Below are 23,176 nucleotides of genomic sequence, written 5' to 3' on the forward strand. Positions count from 1 at the left end.
CAATCTCGAGTTGATCAATTTGCTTCTCAATGAGGCAATGTTTACCTTTTTCTTTTACATTGGGGATAATTAATCACCTGGTCATTGCATTTTGAGACACTTTGCCATATCCACCAGCAGGCCAATCCCCTCGCCTGTCGCAGCCGCTCCAGGAGGTCAACAACAACCATAGAAGGCAGACACATCGGCGGCCATGTTGCACGTATCCATCGCTACACTCACAAATTGAGCGAATAGGAAACAACACTACAAAGACTCCATTAGGCCATTAATTCTTTATCTTCTTGTTATTTAACAAGGGATCTGGCTCTGGAGAAAGTTATAAATAGGGGTCGGCGGCTCAGCAGTCCATCCTTGACAAATATAAAAATAGAACTTTGTCACATGTCGCAAGTGTCTGCATATGTACAGTCCAGTGGAAGCTTCTCCAATGCCTCTACAGCCTCTAGGTGGGACTGACCGGCCACCGTGACCGCGGCGGCACATGGCGGGCCCTCTTAGTCCGTTTAGTGATGGTCGTGAAGCGGAAGGGGTTGTGGATATCCCCTTTCCCCTTGGGATGGCGCTTCATGAAATGGACTTCCCTCTGGTTCTGTTGCGTCCGGGGGCCCTTCCGTGGCCTGCCCACACGCGTGAAGCCCAGGTACCAGCCCCTGTAACTGGCAGACATGAAGGCGGTATAATTGTTCTCTAGTAGTTCCTCGACAAATACGCAGTCCTGGTTCCGTCCGTTGACCTGCAGGGTTGGGTGACGGGGAAGAGGGAGAGGGAAGAGGACAGGGAGAGAGGATGTTAGCGATGCAGTAGTAAAGACATGAAGTCACAATTATACTAAAAAGAAATTCTGCAGCTGGATTCCGATGTTGGGGCAATAACAGGCTTTGCGTTGGTAAATATGTATGTAACATTGTGGCAGTCAAGGACGCTTGTTGCAGCTGGATTCTGATGGCGGCGTGGGTGCTACAACACAAATGGTGCAAAACGGTTCCTAATGTGCTATGCCATTGTAGTTTTAATGTCTTCTTATTTTCGGACGGTATCAGCACCATTTACAATATTTTACTCCAGACTCTGTACACAGGTTTAGTCAAAATCCAACAATGGTGAAGAAGAATTAGCTCCTTCCACCCTGGCGCAGCCACACCCTTCATGTTTACGGCTGGCGTCAGATAGGCGCCGTCAGAGACCGAATGTACTGGACAGTGACAGAAAGATGGAAGCCGCGGCGGCCATCTTGAGTCTAGAAGCTGCAGCAGTACAATCCATGCGCCTCGCAGTTCCTGCCCGTGGACTCTACGCCCTTCTTCATCTGCACCCAGCCTCGCCTCTAGACATCCTCAGCTGTGGTAATAATAATGATGTGTCATCATTTAATATACTCCATGCAGCAGGTTTACTGGGGTTGCAACAAACGTTGATTCTGAGAAAGGACGTTACACATTTCCAGTTTATTTGTGTAAAATGTATCACTTTTTCTGCAGTTGAATTTTTTTGAAAATGTTGACAGCGACTGGGCCCTCGACTGCAGCCGGTTCCAGTGCTTAAAGTCCCACTTTCATTCATGTTCCGGGTTATATTATTACTGGGAGTAATAATGATACCATGCTTTTATATAGCGCTTCATGCCAGATTCCTCACGCTTTACCTGCTATAAGGCAAGGGCTATTATTAACCAGTTTATTGGTACTTCATGTATTGACCTAGAAGGGATGAGGTGCAGAGGCCGCCCTGTAGGGACTCGAGGCTGAAAACGAGAGCACTTAGCATGATAAGCTAGCTTCCGGAATACTCCGGAGTAATGAAGCAGTAGAGATGTCCATATATTTCCCATTTCTTAACTCTTACATCTAGCAATGCCGGTGCTGTTCGTGGCTGGTATCTCAGTATTGGGGCCACTGATCGTGACATGGTATAATCATGAATGTTCATGAAGCCTGATGTCTATCCACATGTTGGTCTGGAAATCATACATGGGTGACAAGATTTAGGGGAAATCTTCTGAAATCCCCCCAAATCACAGCTAGAGTTTCCTCTGGATAGAGGATCTTTAACATTTGGGTTTTTGAGTGTGTGGACTACAACTCCCAACAGCCCTAGCTATCAGGGTCAAAGGTGGGGGATCATGGGAGTCGTAGTACAAACAAGGGAAGCCACAGACTGCAGACTCCTGCTGCAAGTGGAGGCATTGCTCAAAGCAATCACTCCAGCAATTATTGCAGACAGTTCTGCCACCAGATTCCCAGTGGCATATCATTATCAGGATTCCTTTTGTCATGAAACCAACCAGGATCAATGCCAGATAAACATGGGAATAGATTCAAGAATGGTGAATTAGATACAGTTACAGTGTTGGGTAAAACAAAAAAACACCTTAACAGCATGTGCCTCGCAGGTCTTGGGGTACTACCTTAAGACACACGCAATGGGATTCAAGAGTATGGCTTCTCTTGGGCATAAACAACATATCACTCTAGAACAACAGGATGGTGTCTTCATAAATAACCAAACACAGGGTTTGTATTGCCTGGTTATCGGGGGTGGGGAGGGTGGGACAAGTCAGCTTCCGGAACACCAGAGGTCCAGGGATGAATATCAGTTTCTAAACCATCAATCAGCCCCACACCTCTAATACACCAGAAGGGATCTGAACGGATTGGAAACACAAGCAAATTATAAACCTCCTTGTCCAGTTTTGGTAACGTGGACTGAATGGCAGGCTTATCTCTGCAAGGTCGTGGATCATTGGTTAGTTGCAACTCAGAAAAAATATAACTATTACCCAATGATAAAATCAACTGTCCAGTCAATGATGTATACATATATCTACTTTATTATTATCACAGCAGACAGTTCTAGCAACACTACAAAATAAAACCTACCCTGTAAAGGAATGCAGAGGACAGACAGTTTCAAAGAAGGAAAAGGGATGCACTCTGGATACTGACAGGAGGGTAGTCGGTAAAGTAATTAATCGCAATAGTTCAAGGATACTTGGTTTCAACAGAAAGGGAGCAATGGGTCGTAAAATGTCACTAGGGGCCTTCGGAGAGGGCGGACAGCCCAAATCTGAGAAGAATGTTGCAGGCAGCTACCTTGTCCTTGGTTTGGTTCAGAGACTCTCTGCCACTTCCCACCCAGGAAGCTTTCTGCAGAGCCTAGCAGGGCACGCTGTGTGCTGGCTCGGTACCGGTTCTGGTGCTGCTGGAGGGTCCCCTGGAGTAAGTATCTCCTTCTGTTCCCTGGGTGATATCTAGGGTAGGGATCTTGCTTCTTTTTGGAGGTCCTGGCCTCCCTTCACTGGCGGAAACTGTAAGGCAGACTGTTCATCCAGGGTCCAATGCTGAGTTCTTCTTGCTACTCCCTGCAAAGTCTTCAGATTATCTGCCCAAAAGAGGGGCTTGACCCACTTTTAAAGCCAAATGGACCACGGGGATTGGTGTAGGCTGAGCCTACCTTAATGGACCAATTCTGGGCCCTCACCAACAATCTCCTGTATGCATGAGTTCATAACCAGAGTGCTTTGCAACAGAAAAGGTAAAGGGGTGAAAACATGTAATACTAAGTCCCGCCCATCTTCCTGTCTGTTGTAGATCATAGGGTCTCTCTAGTTAATTGAGCTCTCTGTAGTTCCTGATTAAAGCGGCAGGTCTCTCTTGAAGCTGTGATGGGACCAGACTTTCTGTCACCATCAAATCACATGCTCCTACCTTTTGATTGGGGTCTCCCGGCAGATATGACTACTGTAATACATGCATTCCCAAACATGACATGTCCATTGATGCTAAGGGCGGGAGCTGGCTTCAGGTTGACACCGTGCATATCAAAGTTTGTTGGGGGTTTCCTGTCTTCTTTGTTAGCCTATGCAAACAGGCCTCATCTGGGCCTGTTTGAAGTGTACTCCATTAGTATGCAAATTATGTTAATCACTGCCACCATTGTACAGGGCTCAACAAAAGGACAGGGTGGATCCATCGGGTCTTTGATAGTTAATTAGGCTGACAATGGCAGGGGAATGCTTTCCCTCACCCTTCTCAGAGGACATGGTGTATTCCTGGATGTCATATCACAACTAAATATAACAAGGGGGACTGCGCGTGTAGTCTGTTTCCACCCAGAGTACAAAGGCCTATGTGTATGTCGTGTGGTGAACATAGGAAAATGTGTGTGGTTTAACCCCACACATTTTCCAGAGGTTGATCTACCATTAATTAATTTCTTTTAAAATATCAGAAATCCCAGGCGAGTTCACACCCACCATGCGGCTGGGGGAATTCCTCACAGGGTGTTTAAACTCAACGGGGGCATCTTTTACTCTAGGAGTCAAGCACCAGAAAAGTCTCTGGGTTTGACAATACTCAGTCTGGCGCTCCCTTCTGAGTCACTCAGTTTTGAAGGAGTTTAAAGGACCCCACATTTCTGTCTCTTGCATCTTCTTGTTTGGTTCTCTGCTTATCGTCCTGGACTCATGGGAGACCCCTTCATCTGGGGTCTTGGCCTCCACATTCACTTGCATATTAGACCTTGGCAGCAGTGGGAGGTCCATCACGACTATATCCGTCTAAGCTCCAGAACTTCCAGTAGGACGCTTGCCAACTGACTAATTCTCCTTCCATTCTTGGCATCCTGGCAGACCACATCCTGAATCTTCCTGAATGATGATTTGTAGTAATCTTGTGCATAAAGGGACTTCTCCCTTCTCTCCTCCTCTCATTTTTTCGTCTCTGCTCTCCACCATGAGCTCATTCCCTCAACCCTCCTAAAATCCCCTGGTCATGTTTGAAGCATACCTGCTACTTTATGTTGAGTCCTTCCACCTCTTCCCGGCTGTCTTGCATCCTCTCCACTACCTTCTCTCCTCCTCTCCTCCTCTGAGGTCTTTCTGAGCCCCTTGCAGAGTTCCTGAATAGAATCTCTCTCCTGATAGCTCGTCCTCTCTTAACACACTGCCTCAGCCACCTCACTGCCTCTGCTGTTTGTTCTCTTCTCTGGTCCACCTCTGCTATCCACTGCCTCTTCGACCTTTACCAGCTCCTCCCGACTCTCCACTTCTTCCATTCTACTCGTCCTTGTCCCCTTCTCCCTCCATCCTCCTTCCACCCTGGGCATTCTTCAAAGCTGCCCCTTTGTTGTATCCAAGCACCATCACTCTGCTGGAGGTATCAGTTCCTCCTCCTAGTCGGTCCCCTTCGTAATAGTGAACCACTGTGTCACATTATTAGCTCTGTGCATGAATTAGTTTGAGCAAGTTGGGCACTGGCAATCCATTGTTTTATTGCACTGACAGCAATGGTGTGTGATGAGGTGAGCTGAGCTGATAGATGGATATGGATATTTGCAGGCATACCACTCACACACTCACGCACGCACTCACCACTCTCCTGGATCCTGCATCTGTTGCATCTCAATTGCGTTCACCGCGGCTCGTGCCTGATCCACGGGAACGGAACTGCAGGTTGTGTGACTGGGGAGCTCTAAAGTGGATCACCCCATGCAGGGCCCACATATCTTTATCAGCCACACACTGGGAGGGTGGCTGAGGATTAGTTGTTGCATGCATGAGTTGGGGTTATGAGGATCAGGGACGTCATTTCACCAAAATGTCAGGGGTAGCAGAAGTGACATCACATGACCCTTGACCTCTGGTGCCATCACCGAAAGCCATGTCATTTGACTCCACCCCTAAGTGATATCACGGGAAGCGATGGAAAACGACCCTTCACCCCTTGACAAAACAGGAAGTGGCATCACATAGCATTGTACACTACGAAAAATATGTGATATACATTTCATACAAAAATGGATCGCCATATGTATCGTTCAGATCAGCGCGTATAGGCCCATATCACCAAATTACTGTGAATGGAAGCAGACGTCCAAGGCCACATGATAATGATGTGTTATTATATAGCACTTACGCTTAAGCGCTTTATATACAACAAATATACATACAATATCACCCAACCTGTGTTGGTACTCATTTATCGACCTCAGAAGGATGAAAGGCTGAGATGAGGTGTTTAAGAACAGACTAAATCAGTGACTCACGCCCAGAAATGTGCCTGAAATAAACCTTTAATGAGTCTAGCAATTATTGTGTAGAATTCCAGAAAGACACATGATTTGTAATTCCTATTCTTTCTTATTTAGTGTCACTGATCAAAGTGTTAGACTTGTGAAACCTCGTTTTCTTTTTTTTAAGAGGCCTGAACAAGAAAGTCAGCCATTCCAGAAACAAAGAGCCACATGGCACTGGCCACAGGCGCTTGCATTTTTTCTAAAAAAAAGTGTTTTTTCTTTTTATTCTAGGGGTAGCAAGGGAGACCTCAGGGGTCGCAGTTGAGACCCCAGGCGACCCCTCAATCACGTCCCTGATGAGGGTGCTTCAGTACTGTATTCAAGGTAAATAGACTCAAAGCACCATAAAGGGGGAAGGGGGGGTTCTGCTGTACTATGGCAAGACCATGCCTGCCATCTGGGGTATGATGGAGTAAGCTTGGGGGGATCATCCAGCGCTTCCCCCAGATCCAGCATCACACATCAGGCGACAGTGCCCCACGCCCAAGACCCCCCCCTTCTCTAAAGCTAGCCACTGGACTTAATCCAGTGGACTTAGCCTTCTACTTAGTGAAGCTATGCCCCAGGGAGCTGGCCTTATTGACACCCATGCAAGAGGGGCACTGTGTTTCTGGCGCGTAAGCCGCCAGCTCATGAGCCTCGATGGATGTATCTTAGAGCCAATCAATGCTCTTCTCTCTAAGCCTGGTCCTCCACCCACCCTCCATGAGTAGAGGATATCCGGGGAAAATGCGATGGAATGCAGCGACTCTAAAGGGGAGTTATTTTCATAGACTGGTGTTACCCCAAACTCTGGTGTGGCTGTATATCTCCAATCCAGCCTCTGCCTCGGAGTAACACAATGTGGGCGTGCCAGGCCCACTGTGAGTGAAGCCACCCAGACCCCAAGGGAATCACCCTGCATTCCCAGTGACTCCTGGAGCCTTCGTACATGGCCAAATCATGTGAGGCAGTACTGCTGCACCATACAGCGTTCAGTTGCTGCTAACCATTAATGTTGCTGCGGATTTGCGGAAAATCAACAAGACTATCCAGCTCACCGTCTGCGTGTTTGAATAGCTGCCTCAACTTGAGCTTTGCTAGTATTTGCCTATCATCATCTGAGCCTCCATTGCAGCCCACGAGCTGTAGCTGCTCTGAAATGGCTGCCCGTGTTTTATTTTTGTAACCTGGCTACAAAGCTACACCCAGGACCCGCCTCTGTGCTCAATTGGCTGTAAACTCCTTCTTCTAGCCAAACCCGTGCCGGCATGCCCTAAGCCGGCACACACACTAAGGCACTTCCCTGTCCCAGCCTGTCCAGAGGTGGTAGAGGCCAGCTAGGCCAGGAAGTCCGACAATCTGCACTCCTGTCCATCTGCTGCCTGGACCGTAATTGACTGGTAACATCTTTGTGACTTTGCGTGCTGTTTTGGTTACTTCCAGGATTGGCTACTTTTCGCCTCTTTGCCTCATAATCTGATCTTCATAACCCACCTCATATGCAGCTGCGTATGTCGTCCCTGTATTCTGTCGCAGCTCCGTGATGTTCCTTCCAACCATGCCTTGTGATGTTTGATGTTTTTTCCTTGTCTAAATTAGGGCCGTGCCTATTTCTCTAGCTCATTCCCGCCCTCTCATCTTCTGTCTAACCTGCATCCACTTAAATACAAGCCTTTCGATGGGGCATTTATCCCGCGCTCCCCCGATTGAGTGACTAGAGCAACCTCGCCTCTGTGGCTCAAATCTGTACACTACACAGAACTGCCCCCTCTCTTGCGAGCAGTGCGCGCAAATTGAATTCCTCTATCCCCACTGCTTCCTTGCACCTCGACTCCGCCCCTCCACCTCGTTGGTGTATCTGAATGTTACATTGCCTCGCCTTACTGTGAGGGTCGCGCGCCACAACCACCGGCTAATCTGAGCCTTTTGCGGTGCTGCAGCATTCTGTTTTTCAATCCAATGTCCCAATAGGTATTAGACTGCAACCCTCAAATAATCTCATGGCTCCTCTCGCTCTATTATGGTCCATAACCTGATTTCCGGCGTGCACTTCACCTTACACCTGGTAATGCAATAATATCTGTTTAGACCTAGCCACGCCTACATATGATAATGCTGACCAACTAGCTCAGTCGGGGGCCTTCCTTATTGCCCACTTTGTGCTAGTGTGCCTACTGCCTTACCTCTGGACTTGTAATACCATCTGATTAGATCTAGTCATCATTGCTTCTGTTTTTTGCACACAGGTACAGCGTTACACCCTACATACGCTAAACTAGCCAGCTCAGCTTGGCACTCTCTTTTTGGTGCCCACTCCTCTCCAGACTACAGTACACTATGTGCCTGACTTACCTTACTTTAAATACACCCAGCACCGTGTTGTATATTTCCGTATCACTACCAATAGCCCTATAACACATGCACTTCAGTTCCAGCTCAGTGTACTCCCATTTTTGGATATGTGATCAATTTGCGAAATAGCCTATTCTGCCTGAATATACGAGCCCATTTCTTGCCCATGTGATTAACCTGTGAAACAGTTTTCTCTGCCTGAATGTACTTGCCTATCATGCACAAAAGTCTCTTGTAACAGCTATTCTGCACTGTATGAATCTACACTATGCTGATCTAGTTTATACTATCTAAAATATTGCTTCTGTAATATCGGCTTTACGCTAGCTAGTAGACCCATCATGATGAGCACGCTCTGAATTGTTCCGCTGATAGTCACCTTCTCAAAGCTCCATAGCAGCCCACCTCCCGGCCACATGTCGGAGCCCCTCAGAGACCTTGACCTAAGGGTTTGCCTCAGCGCCATAAGCACCATCCCTGACCCAAAGCCCTTGTTTAGACCCACCTCCTTCCTTCCAGCATTGAATTCAACCTACTGGAACTCCAGGATTAAGCCTACCTCTTTTCTCCCCCATTACTCTCCTTCAACTCTCCCAGAGTTGAATATGACACACCCTGCCCCACCCGTCCTGCCTCATCCACGCACAAGTATCTCCACCTCCATCCCAGACATAACAGATCGCAACAATAGACTAGCCACTAGACTCCCGATACACTGTAACCTTCCAATTAAACGTAACCCCAACTCCATTAGCAAGCGCTGCACTAAATCTACCAGCAAAAAACAAATATGCAAAAGGACCCACACCAACCAGCTAAAAAACCTAGTGGACAACACTGCAAACCATGTCCTGAAGGACACACAGAAATGACCTATAAAAGGAGCCCTCCTAAATGCCAAGTCCCTCGTTGGCCACGCAACTGAGATTGCTGACCTCATTCTGACTAACAACCTCGATTTCTTTGCTGTAACTGAAACCTGGCTGCATGACGCTGCAGGTCCTTCCCTTACCTTAGCTGTTCCAGACAACTATTCCATCATCAAAGCAGATAGACCCAACTCTCGAGGAGGAGGAGCCGCCATCATTTTCAAATCCACACTAGACATGAGATTGGTCACATCTCCTTCTTTGACATCTTGTGAACTCCTCTCAGCCAAGTTTCAAACATCCCCCCAAAATACCATTACTATCCACCTTATATACAGGCCCTTAGGTCCTCCCGGATCCTTTGAGGAAGACATAACTTCATTAGCAGCTAACAACACCAAACTCACGTGACAAAACATTATTCTAGGGGATTTCAATCTTGGTTACAATGACGCTAATGACTTACCTGCCACCTCCTTAGCCATTGCACTAACTGAACAAAGCTTCATTCAAGTCAGCACCTTACCCACCCACTGTTAAAACTGATATAATATTGTTTTGTCTTCATTGTATATGTTGGCCTATGCCCAGTCGCTTTGCGAGGAAATCCGTATTGCAAGGTCGCGACCTTAAGTGAATCAAGCCTCCATTTTAGGTTAAAGCCGCCATTTTAGTTTATCGTGCAAAGTCACCCTGTGGCCTAAAATGGCCGACCTGTGTTCTCTTGTTCTTGCTTTAACCTCTTCAACCTCTATAGGAGAGTTAATGTCCAACCTGCCTGCAGGCTACATGTTAGTGTCATGTAGACCTTGACCTTTGTTGACCTCGGGATCAGGGGATTACTTGAATCGGCGATGTTAACCTACAAGTATATAAGAACAATAACGCTATTTGAACACGACATGCGAAACATCTGTTTGACCTGTATTAAAGCAATGTGTAAAGAGTGTAAAGTTAAACCCAGAGAATAATAGTGTTTGTTAGTAAATGTATTAAAAAGAAAACCGCATGCACGAGATATGTAAATTAGGAACGAATCTGGCGCGACCCTAGCCCAGTACATGATTAACTTGTAGGAGGCTGGACATCGTTATAAAGAAACTGTATAAATACGCTGATGTCCAGCTAGCAATTCCTGTTCACTGCTCCCATTGAACCCTGCTGGTGGTCTCTGTGATGTATTGACGGCCAAATAGCTATTTGTGTACTTTGTTTTGTAAACTGTACAGAATTGCAATAAAGATTCTGGGAATCTTTACAAGCCCGTGTTGGTGTATTTCTCTTTGCTTGGTGTAAAAGCCTTAATATTGTATTTTCTGATTCCACAGATGGCGCCCGAATAGAGACCCCCAAGATCGACTTCGTCTCGTTGAAGGTTGGCTCGGCTATCGGACCGGGATCGGACGGTGCCAATAGAAACGGCCCCTCTGGACGAGAAGTGAATTCCTCGACAGAACTGCACGATATAATCCCTGAACGGTGAGCTGTAGCCCGAGACGACATCTTGACGAGGGTCCATATATCGAGGTGGGTAAATTTGCTGAAATCACCAGACACGTGGGTCCTTAGAATTGTCCTTAGTAACCCGATCGGGCCTCCCAGTCCTTTGGTCAGGTGAATCGTGACCCAATTCTTTAACCCTGACAATTTGAATTTGGCACATTGTACTCGCGAGCACAATTATTTGACCAGGTAACACCAGAACTTTGATATGCCTGGGAAATTTTCTGCCTGCTTCAGGGCATTATTCCGCAGCGACAGACAATCTTTGGAAGATAGCCGTCCTGCACCACAGGAGGGGTCGCCGGCATGTACTATGTACTGTAAGAAAGGCTTTGGTAGTATAGCATTTAATGACATTTGGCACAGACACACCAGACATAACTCTAATCTTCGGTGGCCAACCAATGGTAGCTTTGAAATCCCTCGTATAGAATATCTAGAGTCTGCATTGGTAAAGAAAAAGGTTAGACCTGCAGCATTTGACGCATTGCAAAGTTGGAAAACAGAAGCTTTGCAGCAACAAAAGAGTAGAGAGAAACATATGTTTCCCCAGATAAAAAGAATGAATTGATTGCTTGGGCTAAACATTGTTTGGAGAAGGGTGAACAAGCTGATGTTTTTTCCACACTCGAAAATCAAAAAAGTATTCCTGAGAAAAATGTATTTATTGAAGGGTTAGGGATTCATTTGAGTATAATGTGGAATAGATTAGATGATGTAGATCTCCCACAAGGGTCACGGGATTTGAACGCCTTAGCGTTGTCTAGAGATACTTCGGAGAAGGTATATGAGCATATTGAGAGGATTTGTGAGTATAGGAAGGAGTTGGAAGAGTTACAGAATGAGGAAGCAGATGGTGGTAATTTAGGTATTATGTTCTTACAGAAACGGTTTTCTCCTCGCCGTGAATTGATAGGTGAGGAAGCACGAATTTGTACAAAGGATGCGATAAGATGGATTTCGGATAGGGCGATAAATCCAGATGAAGTATATGACACGTATGGTCAGTATACGTTAGAAATGCAAAATAAAGTGATACAGGTTATGGTAGAATACCTGCAGAATGAGTGTGTAAAAAGAAAGATTTGTTGTCCCGCAGAATTGTTGAGTGTTTATAAGAGAGCCTTTTCGATAGATACTTCTTCGACTGCCTTAGCGCTTGATTTGGCTCTGTTGCTTAGTAAGCATTCGGAGCTACCTACTTCTCAGTTGCCTATGAGAGAGGTCCCTCTGACATTTATCCCAAAAGTTGAGATTGCGGACGATGCTGCACAAGGAATACTCGCGGTGGACATTCCTGCACATTACGTATCGCAGTTTGTTCACGTGCCGTTCTCAAGACAGGAAGTGAACACCATAAAGCAATCTATTCCTGATATAAGAAAGAATCCGACGGGGTTCTATAAAGAAATGGAGTCGGTCTTACAATCATCGGTATTCACCTTAAGTGATATTGATTTATTATTTCCCGTGCTCCTGCCAGCTGATTTGTGGAAACAGATTAGGACTGTAGATGATGTACCTGGGTTAGGAGATACATGGGATAACATGGTTAGGCTCGACAGAGAAAGACCAGCTGGCGAGAGACCGCCTCAAGTGATATTAAATTTGCCTGATAGGATTATTGTAAAATTAAAAACTATAGTTCCTGAAAAAAGAATCATTTGGGACAAGCTTACGGCCTGTGTCCAAGAGGGTGCTACCGATTTCTTCAATCGGTTTGAACAGGTATTTTCAGATTTCAGTGGACAAGACTTAGGAACAGAGTCAGGGAAAAGGCTGTTTGTCGACAAATTTGTACGTGGATTGCTGCCTGACATCCAGTAACAGATTATGTCATCCGAAAGCACTTGGCAGGCGAAGTCTCAATCAGAAGTACTGCACATGGCTCAGTACTATGAAAATCGTGTGAATAATGAAAAGGAAAAATTTGAGAAAAAAAAGGGTGACCTGAAAACAAAAGTCCTATTACAACAGATTGTTAGAAACCCTAGAGGGGGTAATCAATTTAGAGGTCAGTACGTTCCACAAGGAAGTACGCCCCTGGCTCCGGAAACCATTAACCAGTGTGCCTATTGTCGACAGGAAGGTCACTGGCGCGCACAATGTCCGACCTTGCAGCAAAGGTCATTTGGGAACATGGGTAGACGATCCAGAGGTCGCCCAGGTGCAAGGGGCCCTGGCAGAGGGCAGTTTGCACCAGAATCACAGCAACCTCCTTTACAGGATAAGCAAGTTTCAAATGTGGATAATAAAAACATTTTTGATCACCCTTCTGCCGCGTACCTCTCTGAAGAGCTTCCTTTTGACGACATTCTGTTTCGTTAGGATTGCCCGAAGCAGGATTTGGAACCGACGCCTATTACCGTTCATCAGAAAGGTCCCTACATTGAGATGGCGGTGGGAAATAGGAAGCATCTATTTTTAGTAGATACGGGAGCACAGAAATGTTCCATTGACCATTCACGGGTTCCAAATATTCCGCTGTCAGGGCAGTCCAACGTTTCTGTAGGGTTTTCAGGCACACCTGTAGTTTGTCTGGTCTCTTTGCCTGTACCGATAACACTGGGTCCCTTCACGGAGCAGTGTCCATTTCTACTTACCACAAACTGTGGGGAGAATTTGCTGGGGTTAAATTTGTTTAACGGAATTGCATGCAGTAATATATTGTTCCCCGGACGGAGTTCGGTTAACAATTTCACCTCAGCAATCACTCGCCTCTCAGTTTTTTACTCGACCTTTACCACCTGAATTCAGTAATATTCCGGAATGCTTATGGGCAATTGATGATAATGATGTGGGCATTCTTCAAATTGAACCTGTTAAAATTATTCTGAAACATGAGTAAAATTGCCTCGCATCCCACAATATAAGCTCTCAGTTGAAGGCGAACAGGCTTTGAAATGTATAGTCTCTGATTTTGTACATCGTGGAGTAATTGAGGAAATTACCGTTAGTTTGTGTAACAGCCTGATTTTTCCAGTATACAAAAAAGGTGATAATGCAATTCCCTTGTGGTTTATAATTGATTTACGTGCTATTAACAAAATTGTACCTGATGTTACAACGATACTAACTATGATTCCGGCTTCTGCCACTCACTTTAGCGTTGTTCACCTCAAAAAAGCGTTTTTCAGTATTCCCATACACAAAGATAGTAGGTATTTGTTCGCGTTTATGTTAGGTAGAAGCTCGTTCACATTCACTCGTGCACCACAAGGGTACACTGAGAGTCCAAGTATTTATAGTAGGGCATTAAAAGAGCAGCTCGATACCCTCGAGTTGCCTACTACTTGCACGTTACTACAGTATGTAGATGATCTCCTCTTGGCTGCTGATTCCGAGAGTGCCTGTAAAGAAGGCACCATGTTGTTGCTTTGTCATCTAGCACAACATGGCCACAATGCTTCACTCAAAAAATTCCAATATTGTTGTCAGGGGGTCACCTATTTAGGCTATCTCCTGTCAAAGGAGGGAAGACGGTTGACACCTGAACGAATAAAAACTATTTATGGCATGTCTGTCCCAAATACGCAGAAGGAAGTTAGAGCCCTGATAGGTATGGCTTCTTACTGTAGATTGTGGATCCCTAACTTTTCGTTAACTTTTAAACCAATGCTGGCTTTGACAAAGAAGGGCATTTCTTTGCCATTACCATGGACTTTGGAACACCAGACAGCATTTGACTTGCTCAAAACCGCGCTGTGTTCGGCGCCGGTTTTAGGAACTCCAAATTATGAAAAGGCCTTCGTGTTTTATGTGTATGAACGTGATGGATGTGCTTTGGCTGTGTTAACGCAGGAACATGGAGGGAAGAATAGGCCATGCGGCTATTTCTCATCCGTCCTCGATCCTGTTGCATGCGCTTTGCCGAGATGTTTGAGAGCTCTCGCTGCTGCATCTGTAAAACAGAGCGAGGGAATGGTCCTGGGTCATGTGTTAACCCTAATGGTGCCTCACTCTGTAGATATTTTATTAAATAGAACTCAAACGCAACACCTTACTTCCGCACGATTGACAAGATACGAATTGATCTTGTTTGCTCCCCACATTCAAATTCAGAGGTGTTGTGTATTAAATCCGGCTGAACTTTTACCTGCCCGCAAGATACTGTTGATGGTGACAAAACGTCACACGATTGCCTTTATACGACAGAACAAGAGACTAAAGGTAGAATCGATTTGAAAGACACGCCTTTGAATAGCCCACAAGGAGAGCTATTTTGTGATGGCTCTTGTTTTAAACTTCCAAATGGTACATCCACGGCTGCTTATGCCGTCACTACTTTAAGTACGATTGTAGAAACCAAAAGAATTATTCATAATTCCGCGCAGGCCGCAGAAATTATAGCATTAACTCGGGCTTGTGAACTTTCTGAAGGGCTTACAGTAAATATATATACTGACAGTATGCCTTTGGGGTAGTTCACAACTTCGGTAGACTTTGGAAAGAACGAGGATTCTTGACCTCACATGGCACGAAAATACAGCATGGCACTTTAATAGTGCAATTACTTTCAGCTCTCGCACTCCCTGTTCAGTTAGCTATTATAAAATGTACAGCACATCAAAAGGTTACAGATGATATAGGAAAAGGGAATGCTTTCGCTGATCGGATAGCTAAGCAAACTGCCACTGATTTTAGTTCAGAAATGTATGCGGTAAGAGAAACTGTAAATGTTTGCACTTTTGGTGAAAGTATCAATTCTGTAAAAGACATTCAAGCAGATGCTACTATAGAGGAGACCAAGAAATGGGTCGAGGGTGCAGGAAGATTGGATGATGATGGGTGTTGGGTGGACAATGTTGAAGGAAAATGGTTACTCCCTGACGCCTATATTACAATGATGGTCATTATGGCTCATGGACCGACCCATGTCTGCGCGCGTAAATTGACTAAAATGTTACACAGTGTATGGGCCAATGATAAAATTTTCAAAATTGCGGAGCGCTTTGTCCAAGGGTGCATGGTCTGCTTGCAGCACAATGTAGGAAAAGGTACCTCGACTCCTAGAGGAAGTTTCGCTCCACCTTCTATTCCGTTTGAGGTTATCCACTTTGATTTTATTGAAATGGAACGTTGCAACAATCTTAAATATGTGTTGGTTGTCATTTGTGCATTTAGTAAATGGGTTGAGGCCTTCCCTGTTAGAGATGCAACGCCCATAACCACAGCAAAAACTCTGTTGAAAGAGTTTTTTCCTAGGTTCGGGCTGCCGAGAGTCGTCTGGTCGGATAATGGGCCACACTTTATCGCTGCTGTAATCCTCCAAATATGTGAAGGATTACAGATTGATAAACGGTTCCATTCGGCCAGACATGCCCAAAGTGCCGGATTAGTGGAAAGGCATAACAGCATTATAAAGAACAAGCTCGCTAAAACGTGTGCTGGCACCAAGTTAAAATGGCCGGACGCCTTACCGATCGTGTTGCTGTTGATGAGAACAACCCCTCAAACTAAGACTGGGCTCTCTCCCTTTGAGGTGGTAATGGGGAGGCCTGTTAATATTTGGGGTATGCCAAAAATTCGCTCGTTGAGGGATATAGAGAATGTGCTTCTTTCAGATTACTGTAACCAGTTGACTAAAAATCTGTTTTGAATTTATCATCAGGTGCGAGAGGCATTACCTGTACGATACGAGGGTCCTGGTCACAGTGTACGACCGGGGGATCCTCTTCTTGATCCTCACGAAAGTTTTCGAGAGGTCGTCTTGCCTTGCACCTCGGTGGAGGGGTCCCTACCAGGTCCTGCTAGTCACCCAGACTGCTGTGCGGGTAGCAGGGCGTAAGAACTGGATCCACACGACACACACCAAACGGATCCCGCAGCCCATGCCATATGATACAGAAGACACAGAATCCCTTTCCAATGCTGTAACCAACGTGCCTGAAACAGCAACAATTGACAAGAGAGTATCAGAGACCATTCCAGAATTCGTAAGGCCAGACAAAACGGCCATCTTGTCTCCACACTCTCCAACAGTGGTACTTCTGGATCAATCATTTTCTGACCCCATTTCCGTTCACTCGCCACCTCTAGTGGGAAGTGACGACATACTGCTATCCGATCCTTCGGCACCAGAAATTGTGAAATATAATTTACGTCCAAGAAAATAGACGTACGGCACGGTTTTTGACTGTGCGATTGAGGAAATCATTTGAGGCCCTGCCTTTTGGCCCGACTGTACGAAAGGATTCTGTTGGCTAAGGGTTGTGAGAAAGACATTAAGAAGACGCGCGACTGGAGTCGCCAGCAAACGAACAATTGGTGTTTTTTTGATTGAAGGCTACAATGCCTGCACCCGCTACCGCTCGTACCGAACTTTTAGATAAATATGTGACTAGCAGAGACAATGATCAAGCATGTAATGTGACCCCGAAAGTGTATTGTTGCCTTTTTGTAATAATAACTGGGTTTTTAGTAACTATTGGTTTTGGGTTATGGTATCTGGAGGAAGCATATCCGCTAGAGGACTTTTTACCTGTTAAAATTGTATCTGTTTTCCCCACTCCTTCCGTGCAATTGCATACCTTGTCGCCTAGAGATTCTTCGCATAGACGGAACTATCAGAATAATACCCTTTTGTTAATAATGAATGCCACTCATGCAATTTTGAATAGGACCAATTGCTGGAACTGCTCACATCTACCGCAACATGGGGATAAGGGGCTAGGTTGGTACATTCATCCTTTACCTTTGACAACTGCTTGTTATGCTTCTCTTAGAGCACTATTCTTTGGCCGATGGAATGACAGCATCTCAGGGAACTTTGATGGTACGAATTTGAATAGTTTTGAAAAATGTGTTTTGATGCCCCTGGGATGCTCGCTTTTTGCAAATAGAAGTAAGCCAAACGTTGCTTCTGTTAGGCCCTCTGATAGATTGTCTCGTCCTTTTCAGTCTTTGATCTCTTTCAAAATGGCTCCTATAGGCAATTAATATGCCACGCCTCCATCTTATTCTGTTAACCATAGCCCCGATTCAGTATCCTTCTACATACAGAGGAATGGAACGGTCAATGGGTAATTTTAGAAAATGCGCCAACGTTGCGAATTTGACTAGTGAGAACAGACCTCTGTACGTAGGTGAACCTGTCTATTTTGTTTGTGGCATTTCCATGGTTGCCCAGGGATTGGCAAGGAACCTGCTATTTAGGGATTCTACTACCTGGGGTATTTATTGCCAGCACTGCAGATGTTTCGAAGACTCGTCCTTTGTTGACCTCGGGATCAGGGGATTACTTGAATCGGCGATGTTAACCTACAAGTTTATAAGAACACTAACACTATTTGAACACGACATGCGAAACATCTGTTTGACCTGTATTAAATCAATGTGTAAAGAGTGTAAAGTTAAACCCAGAGAATAATAGTGTTTGTTAGTAAATGTATTAAAAAGTAAACCGCATACACGAGATATGTAAATTAGGAACGAACCTGGCACGTCCCTAGCCCAGTACATGATTAACTTGTAAGAGGCTGGACATCGTTATAAAGAAACTGTATAAATACACTGAAGTCCAGCTAGCAATTCCTGTTCACTGCTCACATTGAACTTGCTGGTGGTCTCTGTGATGTACTGACGGCCAAATAGCTATTTGTGTACTTTGTTTTATAAACTGTTCAGTATTGCAATAAAGATTCTGGGAATCTTTACAAGCCCGTGTTGGTGTATTTCTCTTTGCATCGTGTAAAAGCCATAATAATGTATTTTCTGATTCCACACCACGAGGAGGGAAGGATACTCGACTGGGTAGTAGACCTCAATTGCAACATCACCCTCAAGGAACCCACACCACTTGTGTGGTTGGTCTGACCATCACCTTTTATCCCTAGAACTTAATGTAAACAACTCGGAGTTAATAAAGCCTCCAGTTGCACCACAATGTTTTACCAGAAATAAACACAATATTACAGCCGAGGCCATAATACCCCTGGTTATCCCTACCCTCAATGCCTTACCTGACACTAATGACCTTTATCTACTGGTTGATACCTACAATGATTCCATGTCTAAAACTATAGACACCATTGCACCGCTCAAATTACGTAAAGGTAAATCCAGAGCACATTTGAACTCCTGGTTCACCCCTGAACTCAAACTACTCCACACAGAAAAAAGAAAACTCGAAACACTTTGGAAATTATCTCCTACCGCAGAAAACAAAACCAACCTTATCAATACCACTGCCACCTACAAAAGTGATATCATCCGAACAAAAAAATAAACCTATAACGATTGAATCAATCAAGCAGGATCCAACACTAAGGAAATATTTACTATCCTTAGAGAATTAGAAAACCCCTACCTCCCCTCCTCATAGGTACCAGCACTAAGGATACACTAAGGATGCACTAAGGACAACCCTGGTGTACCTGTATTCAAATTGCGCTTTCCAACATAATTTCAGGACTCCAGACCAAAATAGCAGACAAACGACTCCAACCGTCCTCAGCCAATCCAACAAGGCCCACTCTGCCTTCCACCCCTGACCATAACTCAGGTTTCAAATTCAACAAGGTTTCCATCTCTGAAGTACAAAAAATTATAGCTTCACTTAAACCTTCGAATTGTAAAGGCGACAGCTGCCCAGCACAGATTTTTAAAGATGCGGCCAGGAATTTAGCTCCCTTCATCACCAAACTAATAAAATCCTCATTCCCTAATAACTGAGTCCCAAGTAACCTAAAACAGTCATGGGTGCTCCCCTTCCTCAAAAACTCTTGACCCGGCTATTCCCACCAACTATAGGCTGATTACTACAGTCCCCTTCCTACTGAAAATCTTAGATAGAGTAGCCTACTTGCAAATTCAAGACTACCTAGAGCTCAATAAACTACTAGGAGCTCATCAATCTGGCTTCAGACCGCAACATGGAACAGAAACAGCCCTTGTTTACCTCAAAAGCCAAATTGATGACCTAAAAGACAAAAGTAAAGTTGCCATTCTACTCCTCCTAGACCTGTTGGCAGCCTTTGATTTGGTTGACCATAACATTCTATGTGAACACTTGTCATCGGCTGTTCACTTTTCGAACTCCGCCAGCATGTGGATACGGTCCTTCCTTGACAATAGGACCATGCACGTCTTCTCGCCTACAGCAGCGGCAGACCCGATCCCCATCACCTGCGGAGTCCCACAAGGGTCTTGTGTATCGCCCACTTTGTACAATATCTTTACAAAGCCCTTATTCGATAAACTGGACTGTCTGGGTGTCATTTACACTAACTACGCAGATGACACCCAGATACTCCTATCACTATCTGGTACCTACGACATAGACGTCTGCCGGATCAACTAAGTCTACACCATCATTCAGGCATGGATGGCCACTCATGGCCTGCCTGAATGATAAGACTGAGCTGTTCAGAGTCGGATCTCCCAACAACATACTAAAACTTAGCCCCAACTACACTAGTATCCATATAGATGGGAATAACATACCTATAGCCAAAGTGGTGAAAACCTTAGGGCTTTACCTCGATGCCAACTGCAACCTTACTAAACAAGTTATTATGACTGCCTCAGCCACGGCCTATACAGCAAGCTGATCAGGGCTTGCAGACCCTTACTATCCTCTGACAGCTGCCTAACATTGGCCAGAGCACTTATACAATCCAAGTTGGACTACTTCAACGGTTTATACCTAGGTGCCAACAAATCTATAACCAACAAGCCGCAGATTCTGCAAAATAATGCGCTCGGAGCAGCATTAAACATTCCCAAAAGAGAGCACATCTCGGCTACTAGAAGACACTGTAAGTGGCTGTCCATTCAAGAAAAAATTGACCTAAAAACACTTTGCCTTACCCACAAAGCTCTGAGCCATCGAGCCCCCGCCGTGTATTACAGACAAATATATCCAAAAATCGTCAGCCAGAACCACCAGAACACCTCCTGCCTTGTGCTGTCCAGGTACACCCTTAAAAAGGCAGGCGGAACAAGCTTCCCGGTTCTTGCCGCCCAATTATGGAACACACTCCCTCAGAACATCCAATCCACATAATCTCCTAAAGAACTCAGAAGCCATGTCATCTCCTGGTTATCGAATAAAAACGAACCCAAAACTGTCGTGACGCAAGCAGATCATTGTCACTCCTTGTACTGATCACTTGTATATTGTACTTACGCAGGTGTCTTGCGACCTAAACACATCTCTATTATGTTCACATCTGTATTACGTACCAGTTGTACTATGTATTTGCTGCCCACTTGTAATCATATGTAACAATAATCTGTACTGCAAGGTACCCTGGGTCATGGCGGGCTATATAAGCAAAATAAACAAACAAACAAAACTGGTGCATGTGGAGAAGCCTGTCAGTTAGAAACCGGTGGGTACTTTATCAGCTTTCTTCTAGCCTGCCACCCCCCATTTTCCATACCTTGTTCAGTACCCTAGACCCCAAGGTTTCCTCATATTGCCAGCTCTGTCACACATACAGTCAGGGCTCAAGCCGAGGGTACACGCGGGTGGACGGATCTCCCCAACACTTTTTTCAGAGGGACCTTGAGATGCTCATTTCTGGTGACACCACATTGAATTGGTATGTCAATGAGTCCTCCCACTTTTACATGTAGGCCCTGACCCCTGCGTACAGTGTTTGTAAACACTGAGTGGTGACACTCAACTGTCGAAAAGACCATGGGGCCTCACTAGGAGGTTGGCGTTATCCCGGTGGTAATTGCGCTGGGATAACTCCAACGCAATTAGCAATACGGCTTTTTGGTCTGGCGGAATTTGCAAGGGGTCTAGAATGGAGTCCCTGTGCTAATACAGATCACATTTCAAAAGTGATGTTTAAGTGCTTCTGGAGGTGGAATATTAAGTGGGGTTTCTGCGTGCGGGAGAATATAGTTTACGGCCTAAATGTACATTCAAGACGACATAGCTATACTCCTTTAAGTACTCTGTGGTAAGAGTGAGCTTTCCATGAGCCCTGGGCCCTCGGTAGTGACCCAATCACTAATGTTCTGAAAGTCAAGGCCTTCACCGGCTTCTAACATTGGAGTGTGAAGGTGCAGGCAGGGCCCATTGAGGATGTGAGGATGTTGGTGGAGGGTAGAGCCCCCACCGCCCCCGATTCTTCATCGCTTGCCTGCCGGTGGGACCCCCTGCATCTTTACCTTGCCCAGGACTTTGCCGCTCTTGCTCATGCAGATGTAGTAGCCGGTTTCCTTTCCTCTAATGCGGACGTGGCTCCCAAACGTGTCGGTTTCCACGATGAGCAGGGCTGCGGATACAGGAGGGGGAGAGTTAAGAGGGGACAACACCATACCTGCCTATATTTGAAAATCAAAAACCGTGAGATGTGTGCCCTGCCCACAGCCACACAAGACTCCGCCCCTTTGCACACGCCCCATCCACATGTCAATTTAGGGCGACTAGAACATAAGGCAAACTGGCCAAAAAGAATGAAAGCTTAAGCAAAATAAACGCAGTAATACTGCTTTCAACACCGGATTGGAAGCAGTATTGTACGTTTATTTTAATCCAGTCTGCATTCTTTTTGGTCACGCCCACAAAAACCCAGAGACTCCGGGTCTTCCCTGGAGACCCGGAGAAGAGGCTAAAAACCCAGCGTTCCGGGGAAAACCCGGAAGTTAGGCAGGTATCACACAACCTGTGGACCACAGGTCACTCAACTGCACTGAATACAGAATCCTGGCCTTCCAACCTGCTGCGTCCCTGCCGCTATCTGCAATGCATTCCATGCATGTTGGACATTCCTGTTGCCTCACAGAACCTTCTGGAACTTCACTCAGGCTTCGGACATGCGGTGCAATACGCACCGTGTGCACACCTTATCACAGGTCACGTCGTTGCCACAGCCATGCCAAGCAACCACTCCTGTGCCTTGTCTCGTACATTCAAAATGGCCGCCGCCTCCCCAGCGTAGGTGGAGGAATCCGACGTTTCACACTCTGATTTCTTCAGCCAGGCCTCTTCTGGGCAGGTGCACGGACATTTCCCAGGCCAGGGCCCCCTCAAGCTGCTGACAGCACGAGTAGAGCGCCACACACGCGTGCACTGTGTTATCATTGCACAGATGTGTGGGCGACAGGCGGGGCTGTGTGGAATGTTCACGCGCTGCCGGTGATTTCAAACACGCATCGTGCAAGGACTGGAGAGCTGCTGTGGGTTTGTGGAGGGACTCTGTGCATGTGCACTATTCCCCAGTAGCACAACCAGAGGCCAAAGTGGGCAGGAACTAAAGGGTACGGCGTTCTCTTAGTTTTGGAGAAAGCCACCACCACTCCCCTATTTTAGGGGACAATGGACATGGTTTCGGGAAGGCAGGGCAGGGCACATTCTTTTTTTACTTCTCTCCTACAGAGGCTTCAAACCCGAACCCAGCTGGTAACACTCCAGTACCCCACCACGCTGCTCTGTC

General features: G+C 45.7%; 1 protein-coding gene across 1 annotated transcript in view; it reads right to left on the reverse strand.

The window, feature by feature from the left end:
- Window positions 1–260: 260 nt before the first annotated feature.
- Window positions 261–23,176, reverse strand: part of LOC138516998 (fibroblast growth factor 18-like) — a 351,444-nt gene continuing 328,528 nt past the window's right edge. The window contains exons 4-5 of the mRNA XM_069632498.1: window positions 21,909–22,015; window positions 261–736 (exon numbers count right to left, since the gene is read on the reverse strand). Of these exons, the coding sequence (XP_069488599.1) occupies window positions 446–736; window positions 21,909–22,015 (398 nt within the window). The 3' untranslated portion in view covers window positions 261–445. The remainder of the gene's footprint in view (window positions 737–21,908; window positions 22,016–23,176) is intronic.

This window comes from Ambystoma mexicanum, chromosome 6q (assembly GCF_040938575.1).
Source record: "Ambystoma mexicanum isolate Mex_15411 chromosome 6q, UKY_AmexF1_1, whole genome shotgun sequence".
NCBI classification, from domain to species: domain Eukaryota; kingdom Metazoa; phylum Chordata; class Amphibia; order Caudata; family Ambystomatidae; genus Ambystoma; species Ambystoma mexicanum.